General features: G+C 36.9%; 1 protein-coding gene across 1 annotated transcript; it reads right to left on the bottom strand.

Moving 5' to 3' along the window:
* Nucleotides 1-11,040: 11,040 nt before the first annotated feature.
* Nucleotides 11,041-19,448, bottom strand: LOC113054136 (S-adenosylmethionine synthase-like). The gene is made up of 9 exons (XM_026219483.1): nt 19,134-19,448; nt 15,362-15,439; nt 15,139-15,261; nt 14,860-14,972; nt 14,632-14,775; nt 13,850-14,068; nt 13,217-13,399; nt 12,999-13,132; nt 11,041-12,802 (listed from the first exon to the last, which is right to left on the bottom strand). Exons 1-9 carry the CDS (start codon nt 19,222-19,224, stop codon nt 12,700-12,702), a joined length of 1,188 nt encoding a protein of 395 aa, XP_026075268.1. The 5' UTR covers nt 19,225-19,448; the 3' UTR covers nt 11,041-12,699.
* Between the last annotated feature and the right edge of the window lie 4,612 nt (nt 19,449-24,060).

Genomic DNA, 24,060 nt, shown 5'->3' with positions numbered 1-24,060 from the left:
AAGAGCTCAACTTTTTAACATCTGAGGAAGCCACCATTCTTGATGTTTGTGTGTCAAGTTTTGATGCGTAGAGAATATGTTCAACCATTTAAATCCATTTTTTGACTTGTCTTGTAATATGTTTTACAATCAAAGGCAATGTTGTTTACATATTAGACTATGTTTTCCTTTAAAATATCTATAATATTTCCTAGTTTGTCATTCATAAATAAACTTTAAAATGATAATGTGATAAGCTGCCCTTAAAGGAAGTTATTAATTTTCCTTTGGCTCAAGTTAAAAAAATATAGATGTGAATCATTACCCTAATTTTTAATTACACATTTTTTTCAGTGTAGTCACCAATAATCAGTTTTCAATAACTAAGATTCCAGTAAGGTCTCATGTGAACAGGAAACATTTTTCTTGTTTAACTTTTTTACCAGCACTGAACTGTCACAGAGTGCATGGCATTAAAGCACATGATGTGGTGAGTCAGAGTTTGATTATAAAGAAGCAGTTTCACCGCATTTCTAATTGTTTGCTTGATGCAGACCAATTCAAAGAAAACTGTATGCATTAGGGCTCTATAGTAACAAGACAAGCCTTAAACCTATATACCTCATTTATCAAATTATGATTATTATCAATTGTGCTCTCAGATCACTTTTGTTTCTATTATTATTGTCCTATGCCTTAATGCTTATTGGGCAGTATAGTCTTTTTGCTTTTCATATATATTTTAATTAATGTTTTTTTTTTATCTCAATTCCTTTTCACCCTTTCTCTGCTCTTATTGCACTAAATGTAAAATCATTAAATTTTTGAAAAATTACTAATTTATTATTATTAATAATATTTGGTCAAATTAATATAGATAGTGTATATATAATCATTTAGAGAAAGTTACTTTAAGCAGACCTCAAGACCAGCTTTCAACAAAGACATTCCCACTATATGAACATCAAACTCTCATGTAATCAATCATGCAATTGTTGTGAAATTCTTTTTGTGAAATGTTGTGAACCTGTGAAATTCTGTGAGAGCTTATCTTATAGCATATCAATCAGTTCAAACTCAATTTACAATTTAAACATTTAAAAAGATCAGATGTTTCTCTTGTTTACCTGAGTTAATGAGATTCAATCTATTTTATCAGGACAGGCATATAAACATACTCTCATAGGCTGCATCCGAAAACTGAAAAATGCTGCCTTTGGAGGTCGTATTCCAAGGTAGGAAGACATCAAGGCACGTCTGAAATCAATGTCAGCTTCATTTCCTGTCTTCTGAGATGCCTTCGTCTGGCCGGTTTTTGAAGGCAGCATAGATTTATCCTTCGCTGCCTTTGATATCCCACAATCCTGTGCGTTCCGTTATGTGACAGTTAAGCCAAAAATTAAAGATGGCATCTGAAAGTTGCGGTAGGTGATCAGTGTAAATGTATATTTCTGAACAACGTTTTCTACTTTTTATGTAATTTCTAGCAAGAAATTTATATTGCAGTAATGGAATATCCACTCAGTTATCACCAAAGCTCTCTATATTTTGCTGTAGATCCTTAAACCATTACTCCGCCTCAAAACGCTTTGTCTCAAGCATACTATCCACTGTGCCTCACTTCTGACAAAATTTGACACTTTTGCTGGCATGTTTTTACAAGAACCATGTTATGTTCATAGTGCAGTTTAAGGCTGCATCTTTGTTATAGTCACAGAGGAAAAACTCTTACATTCGGCAACTACCATCAACTTCTCAGACTGTAAATCAGCGGAAAAGAGGGGCAAAAATTGTGTAGTGTAAAGCATTTCATGTAAAGTATAACAATGCTCTACTGTCCCCTAAAATTATATTTAAATAAAGCCACTCAGGCAATGCCACTGTTTGTATAAAGGGTTTATTTTTGTTAAACACACACACACACATATATATATATATATATTCCTATATACATATATACACACACACACACACAAATAAATATATACATATTGTTTAATAAAGTTGCATTAAAATTGACTTGTCTCCATTATCAGCAGTGTTTACAGTTTTGTTTCTAAAGCAGGTAAATACAATATTTGTTGTCTATTAAAATTACAGAAATCACTTTGAAACATTATCACTTAACATTCCAGTTAATTAATATTTTTTGATTAAGACGTAAAGTCTAGGCATATTAGTGAAATTTAAATGTGAATTTTAAGTAAAATTTAAAGTCTGTAATACTCCTTATATTGGAAATAATTGAACTTGTAGGGTTATTCTTGGTCTGTTGAAGTAATTTTTTTATGCTTTTAGAGATTACTAATTAATATTTTTTTTATTGTTCGACAGTTGAAGGGTGAGTGTTGTCACCTGAATGTCAGAAGAACTAATGGGAAAACGCATCATTAAAGAAAGGCTTTAAAGTAAAGGTTGTGTGTAACGCCTTTAAAAGTCTAAGGTTATGTCATACTTCATCTGACTGTCTTATTTCAGGTATGTGGCTGCTCATTTGGAATGAATGAGGAACAAAACAAAGAAGCAATTCAACAACAAAAGGGACAGATTTCTGTCAAACATATCAAGGAAGTAACCTTCGTGCACAAAACAAACCATTCAGAATGTTAATCATGATCATTTCTGGATTTCAGAAGTAAAGATAATAATTCAACTGCAGTTCTAAATAGGGAAGGAGGAGCACTTCATATTACCAAATAACCTTGAATTTGTGAATTTTTTATAATGGCAGGTCATTTAGATTTGCGATTTGCTGCTATATATTTGAGGATATGACAGAGGTCTTCAACCCTGCTCCTGGGAACAAACTGTCCTGCAAAGTTTATTTCCAACCTGTTTCAGCAAACCTGCCGTCACTTCTTGGCTGATAGGAGACAGTTAAGGTATCAGACAATTTTGCTGACCAGTTAATATAAGATATATACATTTTGACTATATTTATTAGATGCATCATTGATGTTTTTATATGTATTTAAATTTTGTAATAAAATAAATTACAATATTTATGTTATATAATAATCTGCATGACCCCATCGTTGCCTTTCTTTGATGACCTTCCAGGGCATTCCAAATGAGCGATTGTTGTCAGTTAAGTCCACTTCAACAGATATCCCGTGCTTAAAGGGATAGTTAGGTTTAGTCCGAGAGCTCTCAGTCCCTCCATTGAAACTGTATGTACGGTATACTGTCCATGTCCAGAAAGGTAAGAAAAACATCATCAAAGTAGTCCATGTGACATCAGAGGGTCAGTTAGAATATTTTGAAGCATCGAAAATACATTTTGGTCCAAAAATAGCAAAAACTATGACTTTATTCAGCATTGTCTTCTCTTCCGGGTCTGTTGTACGAGAGTAAAAAAAAAAGCAGTTTGTGATATCCGGTTCGCGAACGAATAATTCGATGTAACCGGATCTTCTTGAACCAGTTCACCAAATCGAACTGAATCATTTTAAACGGTTCGCGTCTCCAATACGCATTAATCCACAGATGACTTAAGATGTTAACTTTTTTAATGTGGCTGACACTCCCTCTGAGTTAAAACAAACCAATATCCCGGAGTAATTCATTTACTCACACAGTACACTGACTGAACTGCTGTGAAGAGAGAACTGAAGATGAACACCGAGCCGAGCCAGATAATGAACAATAGACTGACTCGTTCTCGATTCAAGAACCGTTTCTGTCGAGAACCGAGGAGCTGTTGATACTGCGCATGTGTGATTCAGCGTGAAGCAGACCGACACACAGAGCGTCTGAACCGAACTGATTCTTTTGGTGATTGATTCTGAACTGATTCTGTGCTAATGTTATGATCCCAGGTAAACCGCAGGCTTGAATCAAGGCTTCAACCGGTTTATTGAATGGAACTGTCCGAAAGAACTACTGGTGATCCGAAAACTGATGCAACCGGATCTTGACTCGAGAACGAGTCAGTCTATTGTTTGTTATCTGGCTCGGCTCAGTGTACTGTTTGAGTGCATGCATTACTCCGGGATATTGGTTTGTTTTAACTCAGAGGGAGTGTCAGCCACATTAAAAAAGTTAACAGCTTGAGTCATTTGTGGATTAATGCATATTGTATCCGTGAACCGTTTAAAACGATTCAGTTCGGTTTGGTGAACTGGTTTAAAAAGATCTGGTTACAATGAATGATTCGTTCATGAACCGGATATCACAAACTGCTTTGTTTTGAACAGTCTCACAACAGACACGGAAGAGAAGACAATGCTGAATAAAGTTGTAGTTTTTGCTATTTTTGGACCAAAATGTATTTCCGATGCTTAAAAAAATTCTAACGGACCCTCTGATGTCACATGGACTACTTTGATGATGTTTTTCTTACCTTTCTGGACATGGACAGTATACCGTACACACAGTTTCAATGGAGGGACTGAGAGCTCTCGGACTGAATCTAAAATATCTTCAACTGTGTTCCAAAGATGAATGGAGGTCTTACAGGTTTGGAACGACATGAGGGTGAGTTATTGATTACATAATTTTGATTTTTGGGTGAACTATCCCTTTAAGAATCAGTCTTAGACTTTACTGAAAATGGCTTTTAGCTTCTTTATAAAAGTCTCCTACTCTTAGAAAAGTACTTTTTACTAAGAATTTTTTTATTTTTGTATTTGCATGAATAACTATCAGCCATGATTATTCTACTATGTTAATTAAAAGGCTGTTTATATTAATATCCGCTAATTATTTTTGAGAATCACGTATGTAAGAGGCTGACAATTAGCTGAACATATACATGTTTAATTAGTGACAGCCTGCATCTTAAAATCTTTATTTGAACGTGGCAATTAACATTTTTATTTTGAAACCTTTATTTATTTGTGCTCTACAATACAAATTTCCATGAATAAATCTCTGACAGAGACTATCAGCCAATCACTGTGTGCATAATTAGTAAGCATGCTGACATCATCCCCGCCCTTACTCTTAGCTTAAGACTTCTCTCTATTAATTAATAAAAGTTTGTCTCAGCAGCTTCGTGAATAGGTTTTAAGAGAAAACTCTTAGCTAAAATCATGCTATTTAGGAGAACTCTTAGTGGTAAAATGTTTTGTAAATACGAGCTCTGATTTCCTCTTTACTGTAGAACTGAACAGGAATGCCCCATGACAGCGAGCCTTTTGTTATCTCTTTTCATTCTTAACACAGTTTGAGAGCAGGGGAAGAACAGAAATATTACCTTTATGCAGTTGATGTGTCATTTGTCATAGGCTTCCTCATGTTTTCAGTATTTTGGAAAGATTATTGTTTTTTTACACTGAGTTTTTAAATTAGACAATGCTCAACTTTTATTGTGCTCTGTGTTCTTTCTGGATGTCTGCTGGTTTATTTTGTGTTAGTAAAAAAGTCTAAAAGTTGCTCATAACTCACGATTTAGGAGAAATCATAAAAATAATGGGTGTGTCAGTCCAAATTTTTGCTCTAGGAGTATTTACTAAGCATATTCGTACTAAAACTACCCCCTTAATCTGAGAAAAGACCGAACCTCAAACTATTCCTAAAATGGATGTCGTTGCTCTGATGATTTGTGCAACCCTGTCATTTTGCTATCTCTCATTTAAACAGATTAGCATAATCTGACAGCAAAAAGTGCTATCAGATTTTGCTTCCAGCATGATATTAATAAGGTGTGAGGCTTTATTAACATGTACACCTAGCCTTAGGCTGATGATACATGGGGCAACTTTTTTTTGAGTAATGTTGCTTGGGAATTTTCTAATTAAGAATGGGTAACAAATTTCTATCTGGATCGTTTTGTTTGGTCGTGGGCCCTGTGTCTCACCTGGCTGCCCGTTGACTGCAACATTGCTCAAAAAGTTGCTCATGTATTATTAGCCTTACAGTAGGATAAATATAATGTTGGTAACATAATCTGATAGGTAGCATTATTTGTTATAACACCGGCAATCTGCCTTGGAATGTAAACATCTGAGAGACATTTGATGAAAATAAGCTTTTAAAAAGGTATACCGCCTTAATACGGGCCCATATTCACAAAACATTTTACCTTATCAGCATGCTTGCTTAATATCCACTAAGTGATTGGCTGATTAAAGAAATATTGTAGAGTGCAATATTATGTTGCCAAATTCAAATAAAGGATTTAAAATGCAGACTTAGTGTCACTACTTAAACAATATTATATATATACAATATTATATCAGATCTTAACCACAGACGAGAAATGGTAAAAGTTCCGTTGTCCTATACCTCCTGTTTGTGTTTGTCACTCACTAATGTTAACTGAGGTCTCTTAGTTGTTGAACCATGCCTCCTAGCGGCATTATTTGGACTTAATCCCAAATATGTATCTCTGTAAATCTAAATCCTCAGTTTATATATATATATATATATATATATATATAGTTGTAAATATGAAGATTGTATTGTGTTGCATCTTCTATTATAGCAATGAAGACTGTCATTTTGGTAATTTAAATATAAGCACTTTAATTATATATATAAAAAAAACAATTTATGTTCTGTTTAATGTTTGTTGATTACTTTTTGTATGCTGTATAATTATATCTAAGGATATTTTAACAAAACGCTTAGGCTACAATAGGTAATTTTCACATATTTCTGTTTATATGACTGTAAAATTCTAACAGAATATCCTATTTTCAAGTGCAAGGGTTTTTTTTTTTTTTTCAGAAAACTGCTTTTAATAAATTACAGCTATTGGCAATTAATGTATGAGGTGAACTTGTAAAAATAATTTATATAGACTAAAAAAAAACCCCCCGGAATAAATCATAATAAATCATGATCGAAAGAATCCAACTCTTCATGTTTGAAAATTCAACTATATTGCATAAATATATTAAGTCTTTTTGTGACTCTGGGTTGCATAGTTTTAAAGAGGTCATATGATGTTGCTAAAAAAGAACATTATTTGGTGTAATGTGTTTATGTGGTTTATTCACGAACAGCTTGTAACACTCCAAAGAGAAAGGAAAACTAGAAATCGCACAATATTACCCCTTTATTTCAGGAGTTTCTTATTTGTTTGTTTGTTTGTTTTGCATACAGACACACATGCATGTGTAACACCCACAATAAAAATGCAGTCTATATGAATACACACAAATATAAACACTGAAATTCATAATATCGATTTAAGACTTAGATAATAAATATGATATTTCATACCAGTAAATTGTAATTAAGAGTTATAGAAATCTGCATATAGTATGTGCAGCAGTAAAGAGAAGAAGCTGAGAAATCGAGTGGTTAATGTTGTTTACATTTTTTAAAATTGATTTAAAGAAACTAAAGAAGAATAAATACTGCAATAATACTTACAGGGTCTGAATGCTAAACAGAACAGTTTTGAGTGAATGACATCTGCTGGAGAGTTGTTGAACTCATTTGATGGTATTTGTAGTTTAACAAAGGAGTCCACTGTTGCATGCAAAAGCTATGAATGTTTATTGTTTAATGACATATTAATGAAATATTAATATTTGCTGTCAATAATGACATTTCATTGTATAAAACACTGGAGTAGTGTGTACGAAATATAGCAACCTATAATGCGATTATTTTAGTATCCTTTACTTAGATGGCGGGGCTTCCTTAGATGTAACAGCCATATTGAGCATTGCATCTTTAAGACAAGTCATGTCACTCGAAGAACATCTTTGCAACCTCCTAGAGGAGCAAGACTCCTCAGTGCTGCGTTTTGGGAGCACATTTGGGTAGGCCTACCTGTTTATTAATAAATATATATTTGTACTGTGCTTACCCATTTTCTGTAATAAAGAATGAAAAATTTGACAGTGGTTTATTGTGTACAGCTGGACACTGTATCAGCTCATACAGTGTCATCCTAACCCATTGAATAATCGTTTATTTATTTAATTTGTTTAATTAATCTCTTTGCTATTTTTCCCATTGTGTTCTATATTTTTTTGTTTTGTTTCAATTGATCTTTTTTTCCACAGGTTTCCCCTTATTATTAGTCAATATTTCTTTTATTTTAGAGGTCATTATAGCCTAATTGAATCCTGGCCTTACTGAGAAAAGGCATCTACACTCATCTTAAATTGTACATTTTCATTCATACATTCAGTTGTTTAAGCCTCATTCTGTTACGACATTTTGCAACAATGCCAAGATACAAAGTGATGTGAAATTCAAACAAAGACAACACAGCCAAAAGAAAGAAAAGAAAAATGTTTCATCTTAATATTTTGTCAAGTAATAAGCTATTAAGGGTAATAAAAATATTTTTATCATCTTAAACTTGAATGAAAAGATGAAATCATTAACTAATGGTCTGGACTTGTTTAATTTGCTTTACATCACTTTAACACTAATGCAACTGCTAAACACAGATATTATTATGCACATTTATCACTTTAACCTAATTAGGCTCTTAGGAAATTAGCCTATACTAAATAAAACTTTACACACAAGATAAACAAACAAGAGATGTTAGTGCACACATTTTAATTTTAGTTTTTTAATTCTTATATACTGGTATTCCTACCATGCCCTCAGTCAATTTTCACACACACTGCATTTTCCTTCTGTGTGGGGATAAATCCGTTTAATGTGGTTTGCCTTTTTGACTGAGCTAGATTCTGAACCGTTAGATATCTTACTGTCCATTAACTGTCATTACACCCAGTTTTACAAACCTTGCCAACACAGAGAGCATTTTTCATAATCATAATTCATGAATGTTGGGTGCAACAAAATTTAAGTTAACTTTAGGGGTCAACATTAACATAAAGGTAACAACCCAGTGTGTATTGTCTTATTTTTACATTTTTTTAAACAAGATTTTAGACTGTTGTGTTTTTTTCCAATAATATAATCAAAGATGAGGGATGATTCCACCATTTGAGGGAGTTTTAACAACAGTTCAGAATCACTGCATTAACAGTGTAGTTCATGAAAGGCTGATGGAGCTTCTGGATCAAAGCCACAGTACTTTTCCTTCTATCCTGGATTGTCATGGTTAGATTTGCTTTTTTCAAGTCAAAAATGAGGGTCTCAAAGTCATAAGCTTGGATAATATCTTCAGCAAACAAGATAAAATAGAACAGACACATATAAAATCATGTTTTCTGGGGCAGCTGTTATTTTAACGAAAAGGATTACGGTTGCTCAAGTAACATCATTGATCTCATATTTCTCATATCATTCTTCTCAGTGTCTTGCACAAGCTTTCAGAGAGGCTGATTCAAAGTTCATTCACAATATTATCTAATGAAGAATTACTTTGCACTAAACATTTGATCGGTATCATGCACATTTTTAAACAAACATTTTTGTTGTTATTAAGAGGATGTTCACTATACTCCCTAGATGATGCAAGAGACACCAATCTCATCAAAATAACTACATCAATATAGTGTTTTAACTAAAACTTTTACTATGGTAAATTATTGTATGGAATATTAGTTTAGTTCATGACACTTGACACTGTTAAGTCCTATAGTTAAATGTTGCTACAAAAAAATGGTTGACTATATTTAATTTAATATTTCTTAACCCTTACTGAAAAGACACAATAATACATTTTTAGACATTCTCAGCATGTTGACCACTTCTATTATTTCATAACTGTTACACATTCACTAAACGCTTTCATTAATAAACTGCTTTCAATTGTGAATAGTGTAGGGTGTATAAAGGCCCACCCTTTATTGTCTTCCAACCTATGGTATTTTATCCTTAATAAAAGATCAGTCATATCATGGATACCTCACCCAAACCTTTCTGTCCACAGTGAGACTGATGATGGGATCACTAATGCAGACCTTTGAAAATGACTTGTGGATTTCCTGTCCAAAGAAATGGTCACAGGAAGTTTACATTTCTCCCCATCAGATCTCTTAAGAGCAGCGCGTTTGCTCATTTGAGTGATTTCTTGATATTTAATCAATGGGGCAGAATGAAATTTGGCTTTGTGGTTTTTCATTGGAACAGAAACTTTTCGAACTTACCTTATGTCTGGCTAAAGTTATAATTTTTTTGAAAGGTTGTTTTTTTAGAGTTTTATTATTTATCTCCAGTATAGAATGAGGTCATGCTGCTCAATCCACTCATATAGGGATCACACAATATGGCACTCAGTTCAATCAAAGTATCACCATATGGCAACATATCTTGCAGAAAAAAAAATGGAATAAAGTTCAGTCTTTTAAGCAGGGTTCCTCAAATCTTGTCCTGGAGGGCCAACCCTGATCAAACTCACTTACGTGCGATTTTCTAATGATCCCGAAGACACCATTAGCATGCTCAGGTGTGTTTGATTAGGGTTAGAGCTAAACTCTAAAGGAAAGTGGATCTCGTGGGCCAGATTTGAGGATCCCTGCTTTAAAGTATCCAATAACATGCTATTTTGAAGCCACGTAACTTTAGAGCAGGGATCCTCAAATCTGGACTCTCCTGCTGAGTTTAGCTCTAACCCCAATCAAACACATCTGAGCATGCTAATCAATGCTAATCAATGTCTTTGGGATAATTTGCAAATCACAGGCAGGTGACTTTGATCAGGGTTGGAGCTAAACTCTGAAGTGCATTGGACCTTCAGAGATTTGATTGTTAGCTAGAAGGCGTTCAATTGATCAAAAGTGAAAGTTTATATAAATAAAATAAAAAAATAAAAAAAGTTTAACAGCCATTTGAGAATCAAAACATTAAAATGACTTCAAAAGTATCCTGACACTGAAGACTGAATGATGCTGAAAATTCACCTTCACCAGGTTAATAAATATTTGAAAAATATATTACTGTATTTTTTTTTTTATCTAAATATAAAATAAATCTCAAATAAACTACAAACCCCAAGCATTAAAAAGGTAGTATAGTTGTACAGAAAATCATTCATGTTCCAAACAAAACGGTTAAACAAAACTAAATATTAGGCTGTATGAGCTACAAGTGTGAAGTTATTGTATCAGCTTTAAAACAATGCATACCATACAATGAAGGCCCTATTTGGCACCTCAATCATAGAATGCGCTGTAAATGTTTAAAGGTGGGAAAGAACCTGGCAGGAATGTGAAATATCATAAAACGAGAGTCTTAAGGGTCAGAATTTTTATTCGTTTCACTGACAGAACCATCACGGAGCATTGAAAGGAAGGGAATTCAGGAGTTCGCTGTGGATTCACATGTATCACGAGAGGAAACTCAGGGGGAAAGAGAGCAGGTGAATGGGGAAGTCAAGAAGAGGGAGAGGAGTGACAAAGGAAGAGAAACTATAGAAAAAGGCACTTCTACTCTTTCAGTAACCACTCTGATGCACCAATCTCTGGAATAAAAACAATATATTTGTACGAAAAACAGAAGATGAGCATTGTATAAAAAGACTGCAATCCAAACACACCCAACAGAGAGAGCATGTAAACAAAGTCGGTTTCTCTGTACAACACCGACCAGACTCGCTTCTGTCTGCGGGAGCGCCGGGAGTCCTGAACGTAAAACATGTGCACGAGTGCGTATGGACAGTCTCGTCTACCAGTCTTCACTCTCGTAAAAAACAAAAACAAATTATATATATATAAAAAAAAAAAAAAAAGTAACAAATGGTCACAGTTACCAGCGCCAGCCTGTGGCAAGAGCCCAAAGCTTTCTGTAGGACACCAAGGGAAGACCACAGAGCCGCCACACAGGACATACACCACGACTACGATGTTCAAGCAAATGAAAACAAATATTAATTTAAAAACTATTACTTTCATGTGAAAAATAAAATAAAATTACTACACAGCAGTCACACCTTGAGATCCCAGGCTTTTCTGTAAGAATGCCGAGGCTCAAGAGGATCACCGAGCAAATGTTAGGTTGAGTTTTCAAGTATGGAGCGATTCAAGAGGCGGAGGAGGCCCCTCTGCACGGGTGAGGGAGCAGGGCTTCTCTGTAGCTACGCCCGCTGTCACCGCACACAGAGAGGGAGTGCTTTGCCTCCGCCCGTGGTCTAGTAGAACATCACATAACAGCTACCAGGAGGTTTAATCAGAAATCACCATCATCGAGACCGAAGGGGAACGGTGGCCTCGCCGGTCCTGCAGAACCTCAACAGTTGGTAGCAGCTTCTGACTTCTCTGTAACACGTCAGAAATAAAATCAACATGGCCTGCAGTGACCGGGATGAAACCATGGCGAAAGTACGCATGTGTAAAAAGTCTCTTAAAATTTCTCAATCCGATCCCTGCACTGTCAATTAAACACATTCTTGTTGAATCCAACTAAAGACAGGTTTTCGACATTTCACGAGAGGTTTTGATCCCATTCGCGATGGTACGCATAAAGTGGTAGACCTGGAAAATGGTAAGCATTAGTTCTTAGTTGGTAAAACAAAAAGTTGAGGGGTTAGTGCTTCAGCCAGCGATGCATAGCATCACAGGACGACCTTTGACCCCCATTTGTGCCGTCACTTGATCTTTCAAGCAAGCAGGTAAGGAAGGAAGGAAGGGCCAAAGAGAGATGGGTGGAGAAGAGGGAGCATAAAATAAAAAACCCACAGTCACCATCCACAGATATTTCAAAAACAGTACAGCAAAGCACAGGATTGAAGGTAGAGATGTACGCGGGAGAACGCCATTGGAGGGGAATTACCTTTGGGAACGGGTGTGAGGTTAGGAGTGAGGGGTTTTGGTACACCTCCCCCCTCCGACGGGCTGAGTAGGTTTCTCTGTAACATACACCTACTGCCCAAAGAAAGGAGGGGGGGTTACAGATTTAGTATTTAAGCTTTTTGGGAACTTCCCAGGGGAAGGCCTCACGGCCAAAGTGGCCATAGGCGGCGGTGCGCTGGTAGATGGGCTTCTTCAGGTCCAGCTCTCTGGAATTGTACAGGAGACAGAGTAAGAAAACTGCCACGCACAAAGGATGACGTTCAGTCAAACTCAATGAGCCTCTCTAATGTTAATGGTACTAAAGATCAAACTCAGGAAACACTGGAGCAAATATCAAAGAGGACTTGGCAACCGTCAAACTGAGAGGTGGCGGTCGGGCCACCACTGAGGAGCACTCTTTACCTGACGATGACACCGGGGCGGAGGTCAAAGTTCTTCTTCACGATCTCCAGCAGCTCCTTCTCGCTCCTCTGGGAGGTTCCATAGTGGAAGATGGAGATTGACAAGGGGTGGGCCACTCCAATAGCATAAGACAACTGGGGAAACCGGTAAATGGGTTAGACTTTACTTATTCCTTCCCTATTACACTAATACATGGCAAAAGACTGTCAAATATTCACCTGGACCAGGACACGCTTGCACAGATCAGCCTTCACCAGAGACTTGGCCACCCAGCGGGCCGCATAGGCAGCCGAACGGTCAACTTTAGTGTAATCCTTCCCAGAGAAAGCACCGCCGCCGTGAGCACCCCAGCCTCCATAAGTGTCCACAATGATCTTACGGCCAGTCAAACCAGCATCTCCCTGTAAAAACAGCATGAGGAATTAACAATCTTACCGTTTTAATAACCACAACAGAAAAATAAAACTCAACACAAGCCTATAATCTAGACTTCCCGCACCTATTACTTTCACTATAATCACAAATCAGATATTCATATGAAAAAAAAAAATTTAATTTAGAAGGACTAAGAATCTATACCAGGGTTCCTCAAATCTTGTCCTGGAGGACCAATAGGCTGTGGAGTTTAGCTCAGCTCCAACCATGATCAAACTCAACTACCTGTGATTTTCAAATGATCCTGAAGACACCATTAGCATGCTCAGGTGTGTTTAATTAGGGTTAGAGCCAAACTCTGCAGGAAAGTGGATCTTGTGGGCCAGATTTAAGGATCCCTGATCTATACATTCCCCACTTTTCCATGTCCATAGGACCTCCAAGAAACACTGCACTGAAAGTGTAATAGTTTAAACCTGTGGGCCTCCAATGACAAAGCGTCCGCTGGGCTGCAGGTGATAGATGGTGTCATCATCCAGGTAGACGCTGGGCACCACAGCCTTCACCACCTTCTCCTTCAGAGCATCACGCATCTCATCCAGACACACTACTTCATCATGCTGAACAGACACTACTATGGTGTGCACACGCACAGGAAGCATGGCCCCGCGGTCCTGTCTGTACTGCACAGTCACCTAGAGAAAGAAGTAACAGAAGTTGAGATGAACGGTTACAATCTCTACAAGATGCAGGCACACAATCTCAGTCCTACAGTAGTAATAAACTACCATCAAAGGTTTGGAATAATTGAGATTTAAATGTTTTTGAAAGATGACTGATCCTCACCAAGGCTGCATTTATTTGATCATAAAAACAGTTTAACTAGCAATATTAGAATATTGCAATTTAAAATAACCATTTTTTCTATAAAAATATTTTAATACGCAATTTCTGTGATCAAAGTGGAATTTTCAGCATTATTCTAGCCTTCAGTGTCACATGAACCTTCCTGAAATCATTCTAATAGGTTAAATTTCCTGTTCAAACTTCTCATTTATCAATCTTTTAGTGGAAATTATTCATTTTTAGAAAGTTCACAGCCTGTTTGAAATTAAACTATTTTGTAACATTTTTCTTCACTCTGGCTTTTTATCAATTTTAATGCATGCTTGCTGAATGAAAGCATTAACTTATTTTTAAATTATTGAATTGAATTGCATTGAATCGACTGATCCAACATGTTTTGGTCTCATCTCACCTGGGTCTTTGAATCAGGTCGCAGCCAAGGCAGGGTGCCGTCACGGCGTAGTTCAGCCATTTTAGCATTCAGCTTGTGGGCCAGGACAATAGTGAGAGGCATACACTCCTCGGTCTCATCAGTGGCATAACCAAACATCAAACCCTAAGAAGCAAAGTACTCAGTCAATCAGACCAATTCACATCTTGGCATATGAACAAACAAACAAAGTCGTTACCGAACTCTTACCTGGTCTCCAGCTCCAACATCCTCCTCATTTCGATCAAGGTGAACCCCTTGAGCAATATCAGGTGACTGCTGCTCAAGAGCCACAAGCACATTGCAGGTCTTATAATCAAACCCTACAAGTACAATAAAAGACTGATTAATTCTACCCTAAATCCAACTAGCAGTTAATTAAAAATCTCAAACCAGTACACTTTGTGCAGTGTCATAAGTTTCTAAAGTATCATGGCAATAAGAATAGCATAGCAGCACTCTTTCCCCTCATATTCAGTGCCGTTATACCTTTGGAGGAGTCATCGTATCCAATGTGCTTGATGGTGTCCCTGACCACCTTCTGATAGTCCACGGCAGCATGAGAGGTGATCTCACCGGCCAGTAAGATCATTCCAGTCTTGGCAACAGTCTCTGCCAGGACAGATTGATCGCGGTTAGAGCGCAAACAGTAAAAAGATTCAAGTTGCAAGCACGGAGAAAAGTGTGCAGGAAAGCATAATTTGACACTCACCACATGCTACTTTGGCATCAGGATCCTGTTTGAGGTGGGCGTCCAACACAGCGTCACTGATCTGGTCACAAATCTTATCTGGAAAAGAGAAAAGAGAAGTTTAATAATTTAATCAGTCAATCAGAGCAGAGAATTCTGGTTAATCAAGACTCTCCAAGTAACAACTGCTAACACTGCCTCCAGGGATGGCTAGAACTGGATTTTGAATGTGTATACCTTATACATTTAAATACCAGGCTTGCAATTTCCCTGTGACAGATTTTATGTGCTATTCAAACCCATGTTGTAATAATTACTTTATTTTTATTTCTTTTTTTTACACATTTTTATACAATCAGTCATTACATCTTTACAATACATTCATACAAGTTATATTTGTAACAAATACTATATGGAATGTGAACATTTAATACAATACATACATGCATTTTTGTTTTTATAACATCATTGCCCATGTGTTTGTATACACCAAAAAGAATCATTACAAGCCACAGGAATTTCCAGCCACTTTATACTAGCTTAATATCACTAAGATTCTATTTTTTTTTTTTCATTCTTTTTATTTTATAATTAGCCTTTATTCTAACATTTATATTTTTCACTTTGTTTTTGGCATTTTATTTTATCATCATTTTAGTACATTGAGGCTAAACTAAAATGTAAGGAATGTTTCTTTGGCAACTGGTTAAAATGAGCTTAGGATTTTGTATATTTTAACTTTATTTCAAATAACAAAACAGTCTTTGATGGCTTTGGATAATAACGAAAACCCTTCTTTATAGCTCCAGCAAATGTAACTGGCATTTGGCAAAACTCAGTAGCACTTTAGTAACAACCGTGCCATTACATGATTGGTTACAACCCTTGTGTGAGCCAAGAGAGTGTTTCCCAATGACACAAGGACGTTGCTAGTGCCTTAGTTGCCTCAATAAAACAGGTGAAGTAAATTAGCTCACTGCAGTTTGTCCTCCCTAACTGAGGCCCATGCTGCCAGTCCACTGCAGCCCCTGGAGTAACCATCTATATTTAGGCTAGAGGTAAGCCAAACTAAGCTGCAGCAGGGCTGCTAAAGCCATGGTTACACTTGACTTTTCGTTTCATTGACTTCCATCCATACACATGCGAATGCGTCAGACCGGAAACACAAGCCCATGCGAAGATATTTCACTGTGTAGCGAAGTTCAAGTATGCTGCAAATTCGTGTCACGTGAATCCGTGAGACAAATAGAAGATCAACACATCGCAAAGAAACCTCTCGGTACAGAAATGGAGGAATTGCTCATTTTAGCAATGTCGCATCACCCTGTTTTACACAACACAACTTTAAAAGATCACAAAAATCACATAAGGGAAGCGGCTTGGTTTATGGTGGCAAGGGAAACAGGAGCATGGGTTTGAACAGTGAAAAGTATTATTTTGTGTGATTTTTTTTATTACATGACATTTGTATGTGTGCGTGCGTGTACTTGATTAACTATACTTGTATGAAAAAAAAAAAACACTTGAAACAACGGACTGTAATGTTTGTTTGTGTACACAAATACTTGGCCAACTCATTACAAGCATGTGATCTCACTGAAAAAGTGCACCCCTGAGTCCCAATCAAAAGTCCCTTTATTTTTGCAATAATAGTGCTTTCATTTTTATTTATTTATTTTTCCATCTCATAATGTAGCCCGACATTTAGTTCTGTTAGTAAATCATATTTTCTTTTTCCACATGAAAATTTATTCTAACATCAATTCATAGACTAACAACCTTGTAGCTTACAATAGGTCAATGATGTCATTTTTTAAACAATCAGCCCATGTAATATCAACAAAGAGTTTAACAGTTGAATTCCTTGTGAAAAACTGCATTACCCATGATTCTGCAAGGAATCCTCCACTAATCAGAGAATCATAACCAGTGCCAAAAGAGCACTTTAGCACCCACCCACTCCCATGAAGCACTGAAAATAAGTCTGTTTCCATACGCGCACACATTACTTAAATATTAAAGTGTGTATGCAATATATTGTAATAAAATAGAATGATATGCACCATAGGCTCAGGAAAGAAAACAATATGCTTGGCATCTGAAATTACATACTTAAGAGTAAAAACTGAATCAATACATAACTAACTTCTGGTTCATAGGTGAAGTATGTAAGTGTGTGAAGCAAACATATTCCTGCAAATACCAACCACATCACGCCATGTCTGCAATGACCAATGTGCTCTTTGACCCGTGATGAAACTATTGACAAGCTATTGAGTACTGGTTTTCATCAACTACAACTTAACCCCAATGTTGTTTTCGGTCTCTAAAGCACTAACCTGCCTGTCACAGTTCTTCAGTTTTCTTAATTTCCCTAATCTGACAACTCCGCTTATAAGGTCGTATAATTACTGAATTATAATACATCCGTGCACACTTGTGAATCTGAGCAGATCTAGTATGTCACGTGGATAGTGTTCGCACCAGGTTTTACAGATGCTGCAAACTCATTTGACCCACTGCATTGAACGCAGTAATAATGGCGCGCGGCGCGACGCATAGCAGTGGTCAAAGGCGTGCGTGAGGCACGCATGTATATACACCACCAGTAATAAATAAGCAGAATGCACTTAAATCAAGCGTACGGTGTACGCCCCTAAACCTTTGGAAAACTATGCTTATAGGCGTTTGCTTTCAAGTATTGTATATTGTATATTTCGGGCCTAAAACATGCGCTGATGCAATAGTTGCGGCCACTTGAGCGAGAATGAAACTTTAGCAACACCACGTGCAGGGGTGTCAAAGCACATGGGCGACAAAAAAAAAAAAGAAAAAGAAAAAAAAACGGCGGCTTGTAGAGAGAACGAAATAACGTTACTCGGACAATAAACATTTACGATTTTACGAACACGCGGCGACGCACTTGAACAGACACGCGCAGGCATTGATAATTTTTAATAGGCCAGTGAATGAGGGTTATGAAGGGAAGACATAACGGGAACGATCATTTATAACTCTTGGGCTGGAATACCTTAGAGGCTCGTCTTGACGTGTGAAATACGCAACCGGGCAAACCGGCAGAACAACAACACGCTGCGAGTCCGCAGTGCACATGAACTAGGGTTGCCAGGTTTACCACAACAAAACCCGTCCTGTCGCTTCTCAAAGCTATCGAAATCGCGTTCTGAGGGGTTCCCCCTCATTCCAGTGGCTAAACATCACGTTATTTTGGTCGCTTCAACCCACAGACATGAAAACAACCCACGGAAACAGTGTTAAAGTAGCTTAATTCCCCACGGAAAAAACCACGGACTAGGCAACAGTGTATGAACACATGTTCCGCGAGGCCGCCGACGGCCACCTTCAAATAAAAATTTAAAATAGTCCGAATTATTAGGAGTCAGTATATAGTGAATATAAATACTATTTATTAATTACGCTATATAAACACGAAAATAAAACGACGACCAAACCATTAAAGCATTCATGGCCTACATTCGCGAGATTAGCTTTGGGCCTCAAATCCGGTGACTCCGCGCGCGTGGCCGAGCAGACAAACACATCCCACTTTACTAAAGTCCGCGTACATTCAACAAATACCCGCCCTTGACATAATTTGAGCATAATAAAGTGATATAATTGCTAATGTTAAGTGTGTATAGAAGTGTGAAATATTTATCAGCCGCTACTAGCACGTGCTAGCCGATTGGGTTTTGTTTCCGATCGTTTACCTTCTGCGCGATCTTGTGACGCTAAAATCGTATTTATAACATAATATGAATAAGATACATACCAGGGTGTCCTTCACCAACAGACTCAGACGTGAACAAAAAGCAGTCTTCATCAATCAGGGAGTTATGGAAACCGTTCATCTGCCTGTTCATGATGGATTGACCGTTGCGCTTGTCTTAATCTGCGTGTTTCTCTGTCTGGTTGAACAGCGTTAAGTGTATGATTCTCTCTCTCTGCTTCTGAAGCGTCGGTCTTTCGGATGTTTCTGGCGATGCTCTGTCACGGACGCCCTGTGTAGACTTGACCTCAAATGAAAACGCGAGCCGGTCTACAAGTTTATATCCCTCGAAGGTCTCTCGTGCGCGCCCCCGTCCGTCTTCGCGCAAGCCAATCAGAAACGGAGTTACGAGAGCAGACAAAGAAGGCCCTGCTTCGCGTGAACGTTATATATTTACATGTTTTGAAATAAAACAAATACAAATTTACAAATAAAAAAAACTGTTCAAAACAATACATATAGTGCTTGATGTCACACTTTTTTTGCTCCAGCGAATTCTATAGGTTTGTTTTAAATCTATTAAAAAATTAAAAAAGTTAAAATTCTACTCCATACAGTTTAAAATAAGGTTGTTTTTCCTCTAGTTGCTCCTTGCTTAGGCTTAATGTTCACTGCAGAACAATATGGATGTGCAGTGTGCATCATGTCAATGTGTTCTTTCAAATGTATAAACATGTGATGTAACATGATTATGTAATTAAGCTTTGCAGGGGAGTATTTATGTGAAATGCACTTTGTCCTTTGACAATGTATAACCTACATCAGGAATGTCTGTCAGTCTTGGAGGTGCACTTTGGACTCGGTTGAGCAAAGCATTAATTGTTGTATTGCAGCATATTAAATTCGTGTAAATGAAAACTTGTGGGCAGAGCTGCTAAGCCTGTCTCACTACTTTACATAATACTGTATGTGGGGTGTGTATCTGATTGTGTTTCAGAAGATTATGAAGTTGCTAGGTAGTATGCAAATTATATATGTATGTGTGTGTGTTTGTATTCTGTGCATAACCAGTCAGCATTATTATAATCTATCACATTTGCTCAATGCTTCAATACTGTCCCACACTTTCAATCAGCATGGGGCCTCTTTTATCCCGTCTAATCTGTAAGCAGTAATTTTTCTTGAGTGCCAGGAGGCGCAGGGGACATGTGCTCTACAGTGAAACTCAGAGGCCGTTGAGTTTGTCCATCCATAACCTCAGATGTGCTCTGGGGTCCAGACGTTTGAGACCACTTGCGAAAATCTCAGAATTTGACTGAAAGGTTGGAATAATTTGGATAAATTTCACAATGTCTTTTGTCCCCCCCTTTTGATTTCATGACAGCAGCAATTAACAAAATTAAATCAAAGTTTTTTTTGTCTCCCTTCTTATTTATTAACCTGTTAAATGTCACCCCGTCCCGTATATGGGACGCCTACGTTGACTATACTATATTACAATCTAATCTAATCTAATCTTGACAAACTATATATCGTTGGAAAGGTCTAAGACTCCCAAATATATATTTTGCCAATATTTTTTGTTAAAAATTATGGAGGAAAAGTAATAGATGAATTTATGACAAGAGTGCACCCTCAGAAATCTACATTACAAAAGGAGCTTTGACCTTTGTTTAAAAAAAAGATTTCCTCGTTGCCTTTTTCTCTATCACATTTTAGAAATCATCAGAAGTTATATATCACTTGAAAACATAAAATCTCAAAATTCATCCTTTAAAACCCATTTTAAAATCAGACATTGCATTACCATGTAAATGGCACATCAAAATCATGTTACAAAATGTTTTCAGTCATGAATTATACAAATTTATGTTTGTATCATGCACATTCAAGTCTATCTTCAAAAACGTGAGTGACAGTTAACAGGTTAAAATGCTAAATAATTTGTAACAATTAAAAAAATGTGATATAGAAGAATTAGTCACAAGGCCATTAGGTCTTCGGTATTTGATATTACTGTATGTTAGCAGTATTTACAACACCTTATTGTTATTGCCTTTTGTGTTGTAAATTGGTATGTTATGATGCAAACAGTGAAAATGTTCCTTGTTAGTGAGCATCATAGTAGAGAGTGTCTTTTTATCAGAATTTCACTGTTGATTTTATATATAATAAATATATTTATGTAAGAGATAACCACAGTAACTTTATTTAGATGCAGATGTTACGTTTTGTGCAAGCTCTGAAGGTCTAAAAATATATTTATTTTAAGAATAAAGTTTTGCTTTAAAGGAATAGCAGACATTCTGCCAGACAAAACAATGATTGATTTTATTTCTGTGTATGTATCTACATGAATGACGTAAACTTGCACCTGGCAAGGTTTTGGAGTGTGAGAGTAAATGACTCTTATGTATAATCACGTTGCAGCCAGGTGACTGTTTTTTGCTTGAGGGAGATGATTTAAAAATGAAAACTAAAAAAACTTTTGTGCAATGTTTTCTGTCAATTACGAATTAATCAAACACCTCACAATATATTACAAAACTATTTTGCTCTCTGGTTCTGGCTTTTGAACTTCCGAAACAATTGCTTTCACAATGTGTCTAATCGCCTCCAGGTCTGGAATAGTTTTTAAACAATCATTCCAATCTCTGACTAAGTGCTCAGAGCTCCTAAAACAGGATTATTAAGAGTGTTGAGAGAACAGTCTTATTGAAAAGTCAGTAATATCATCTTTGCTAAAACTCTCTCTCATTTAAACCTACAACTGACTTTGTGAGTTACTTCACAAGACTCAATAATTGGTGACAATCGGTTTCTCTTTTTTTATGTTAGTATTGTGTCCTCGTACATTTTGACACATTTCCGTACTTCACAGTTCATGATTTGAATTAGAATTTATAAAAAAAGACAATATGTGTAGATAATTAAATGATTCTAAACAAACTCTGTGTTCTTTGCTCTCTAACAAAATAATATACAATTAAAGAGGACAAGCGAGGTCAATAGTTCTGGCCATTTACAGATGATCTGTACTGTTGAAAACATGGCAAGAAAATAAAGGATGAGATATGCAAAATCAGGACCTTTTTTCATATATTTGCGATGATGTGCCAATGAAATCTTTGTACTGTCAGTCTGAGACTTATTTAAATTTTATCACCTCCTGATATTTAAAGGGCAAACAGTTATGATATTTATTAGTGTACATTTTTGCACAGTATGTATTCACACACACACACACACTCTCTGTCTCTCTCTCTCTCTCTCTCTCTCACACACACACACACACACACACACACACATACACAACACATGCATATGTGTACTCATTTACTACCAGACCAACAAGTAAATGCTGAGATGAATGCTAACATCACTGTTTGTTTTAATTCTATGGTAAAAGGACAGTTTTACCTTGGGTCAGGTTGTCCTGCACTATAAGGCTGATGTCCACAGTTGTACTGTCTCCATTTACAATCTATCATCATTAAATAACGAAAAAAGGATAGACCAGTTGAATCTCTATTGCCAAAGCCACTGAGAACTGAGAAAGAGACATAAGAGCACTAACAGCTGCAGGTCTGAAAGGGCACCAGAAGACGACCTTTTATAGGTTTTTTCACTCAAGTAGCATTACGATATCTGCTCAATTCTAGAAATGAATTGATAGGGGGGGGGGGGGGGGGGGGTTTGGTCAGAGAATGACATTGCCTACTTTTCTTATCTGCTTACGCCTGACTAAAATGGCTGCTATCAGAGCCTCTGGAGCACTGACGGGAGACACAGGGCTCCGTGGACTGAGAGGACTGAGGGAGGGCGAGGATAATGTGTCTGGAGAAACCAAACACTCTTTCTTGCTATTGGCCAAGGGGTGAGGGGAGGAGCTCTGTTGCGGGGACGTGGGCACAGACTCAGAGACTGCAGAGAGGGAAGAGGTGTCCCGGAGAGTGCCGGGTAAAGTGCGCCGTTTGCTGCTTTGGTTTCCAGGGCTGGGGCTACGAGAGCTGGGGGCCAACAGGACCAGCATACTGTCATCTTCAGAGCTGTCATCAGAACTGGCAGAGTGCAAATGACATGCTAGTGCTGTCAGCAAAAACACGGGCAGCTGCACCTGTAAAGAAAAATAAAAAAGGATGAAATTCAAAGAAAATACTTACAACTCATACCACCATCATTTAATTGCACTTGTTAAAATTACAAATGACTTGCTTCTTGTGTCAGACCGAGGCTGCATCTCATTACTAGTTTTATTTGATCTTAGGGCCACATTCAAGACCACAGACCATGACATACTCATAGATCGATTACAAAGTTATCCAGGTATTTAAGTGCAGGCTCTAAGATGGTTTAGAACCTAATGGCCAATTGCTACAACTAAATTTGTTTAAATGGTGAGTCATCTCATTTATCACCAGTAAAATATGGAGTGCCACAAGGATCTGTCCTAGTTCCTCTGCTATTTTCAAAATACGTTGCCCCTTGGTAATAATATTAGAAACTGTGGGATTAGTTTTCACTGTTATGCTGATGATACTCAACTAATATATCTCAACGAGACCAGATGAAACTTCCAGATTAATGTAAATGAAAATGTAAAAGATTGGATGACAAATAATTTTCTCAAAATAAATTCGGATAAGACCGAGATATAAAAAACAGTACACACAATCTCGTATATTACAATTTGTAACTAAGACTGATGTACTTTTATTTTTTCTAAAATATTTGGGTGTTATATTAGACAGCAACTTGTCTTTGAAAAGCATGTTTCCCATGTTACAAAAACAGCATTTTTCCATCTTTGAAACACTGTCAAGCAACAAAACATGTTAACAGCTTCTGATGCTGAAAAGCCAGTTCATGCATTCATGACCTCTAGACTGGACTAGTGTAATGCACTACTTGGTGGTTCCCCTGCATCTTCAATAAACAAGATACAGGTATATGATACAGGACAATGAAAGCAATCAAAAACAACAAAAGA

The sequence above is a fragment of the Carassius auratus genome, chromosome 35, assembly GCF_003368295.1.
Source record: "Carassius auratus strain Wakin chromosome 35, ASM336829v1, whole genome shotgun sequence".
In the NCBI taxonomy this organism is placed as follows: domain Eukaryota; kingdom Metazoa; phylum Chordata; class Actinopteri; order Cypriniformes; family Cyprinidae; genus Carassius; species Carassius auratus.
This window is presented reverse-complemented; position numbering and strand designations above follow the sequence as displayed.

Coding starts and splice junctions, on each gene's coding strand:
- LOC113054136 (XM_026219483.1), bottom strand. CDS start 19,224: ATGAACAGGCAGATGAACGGTTTCCATAACTCCCTGATTGATGAAGAC. Junction 15,440..19,133: donor TGTTGGTGAAGGACACCCTG/GTATGTATCTTA, acceptor TCTCTTTTCCAG/ATAAGATTTGTGACCAGATC. Junction 13,133..13,216: donor GCAAGCGTGTCCTGGTCCAG/GTGAATATTTGA, acceptor CGGTTTCCCCAG/TTGTCTTATGCTATTGGAGT.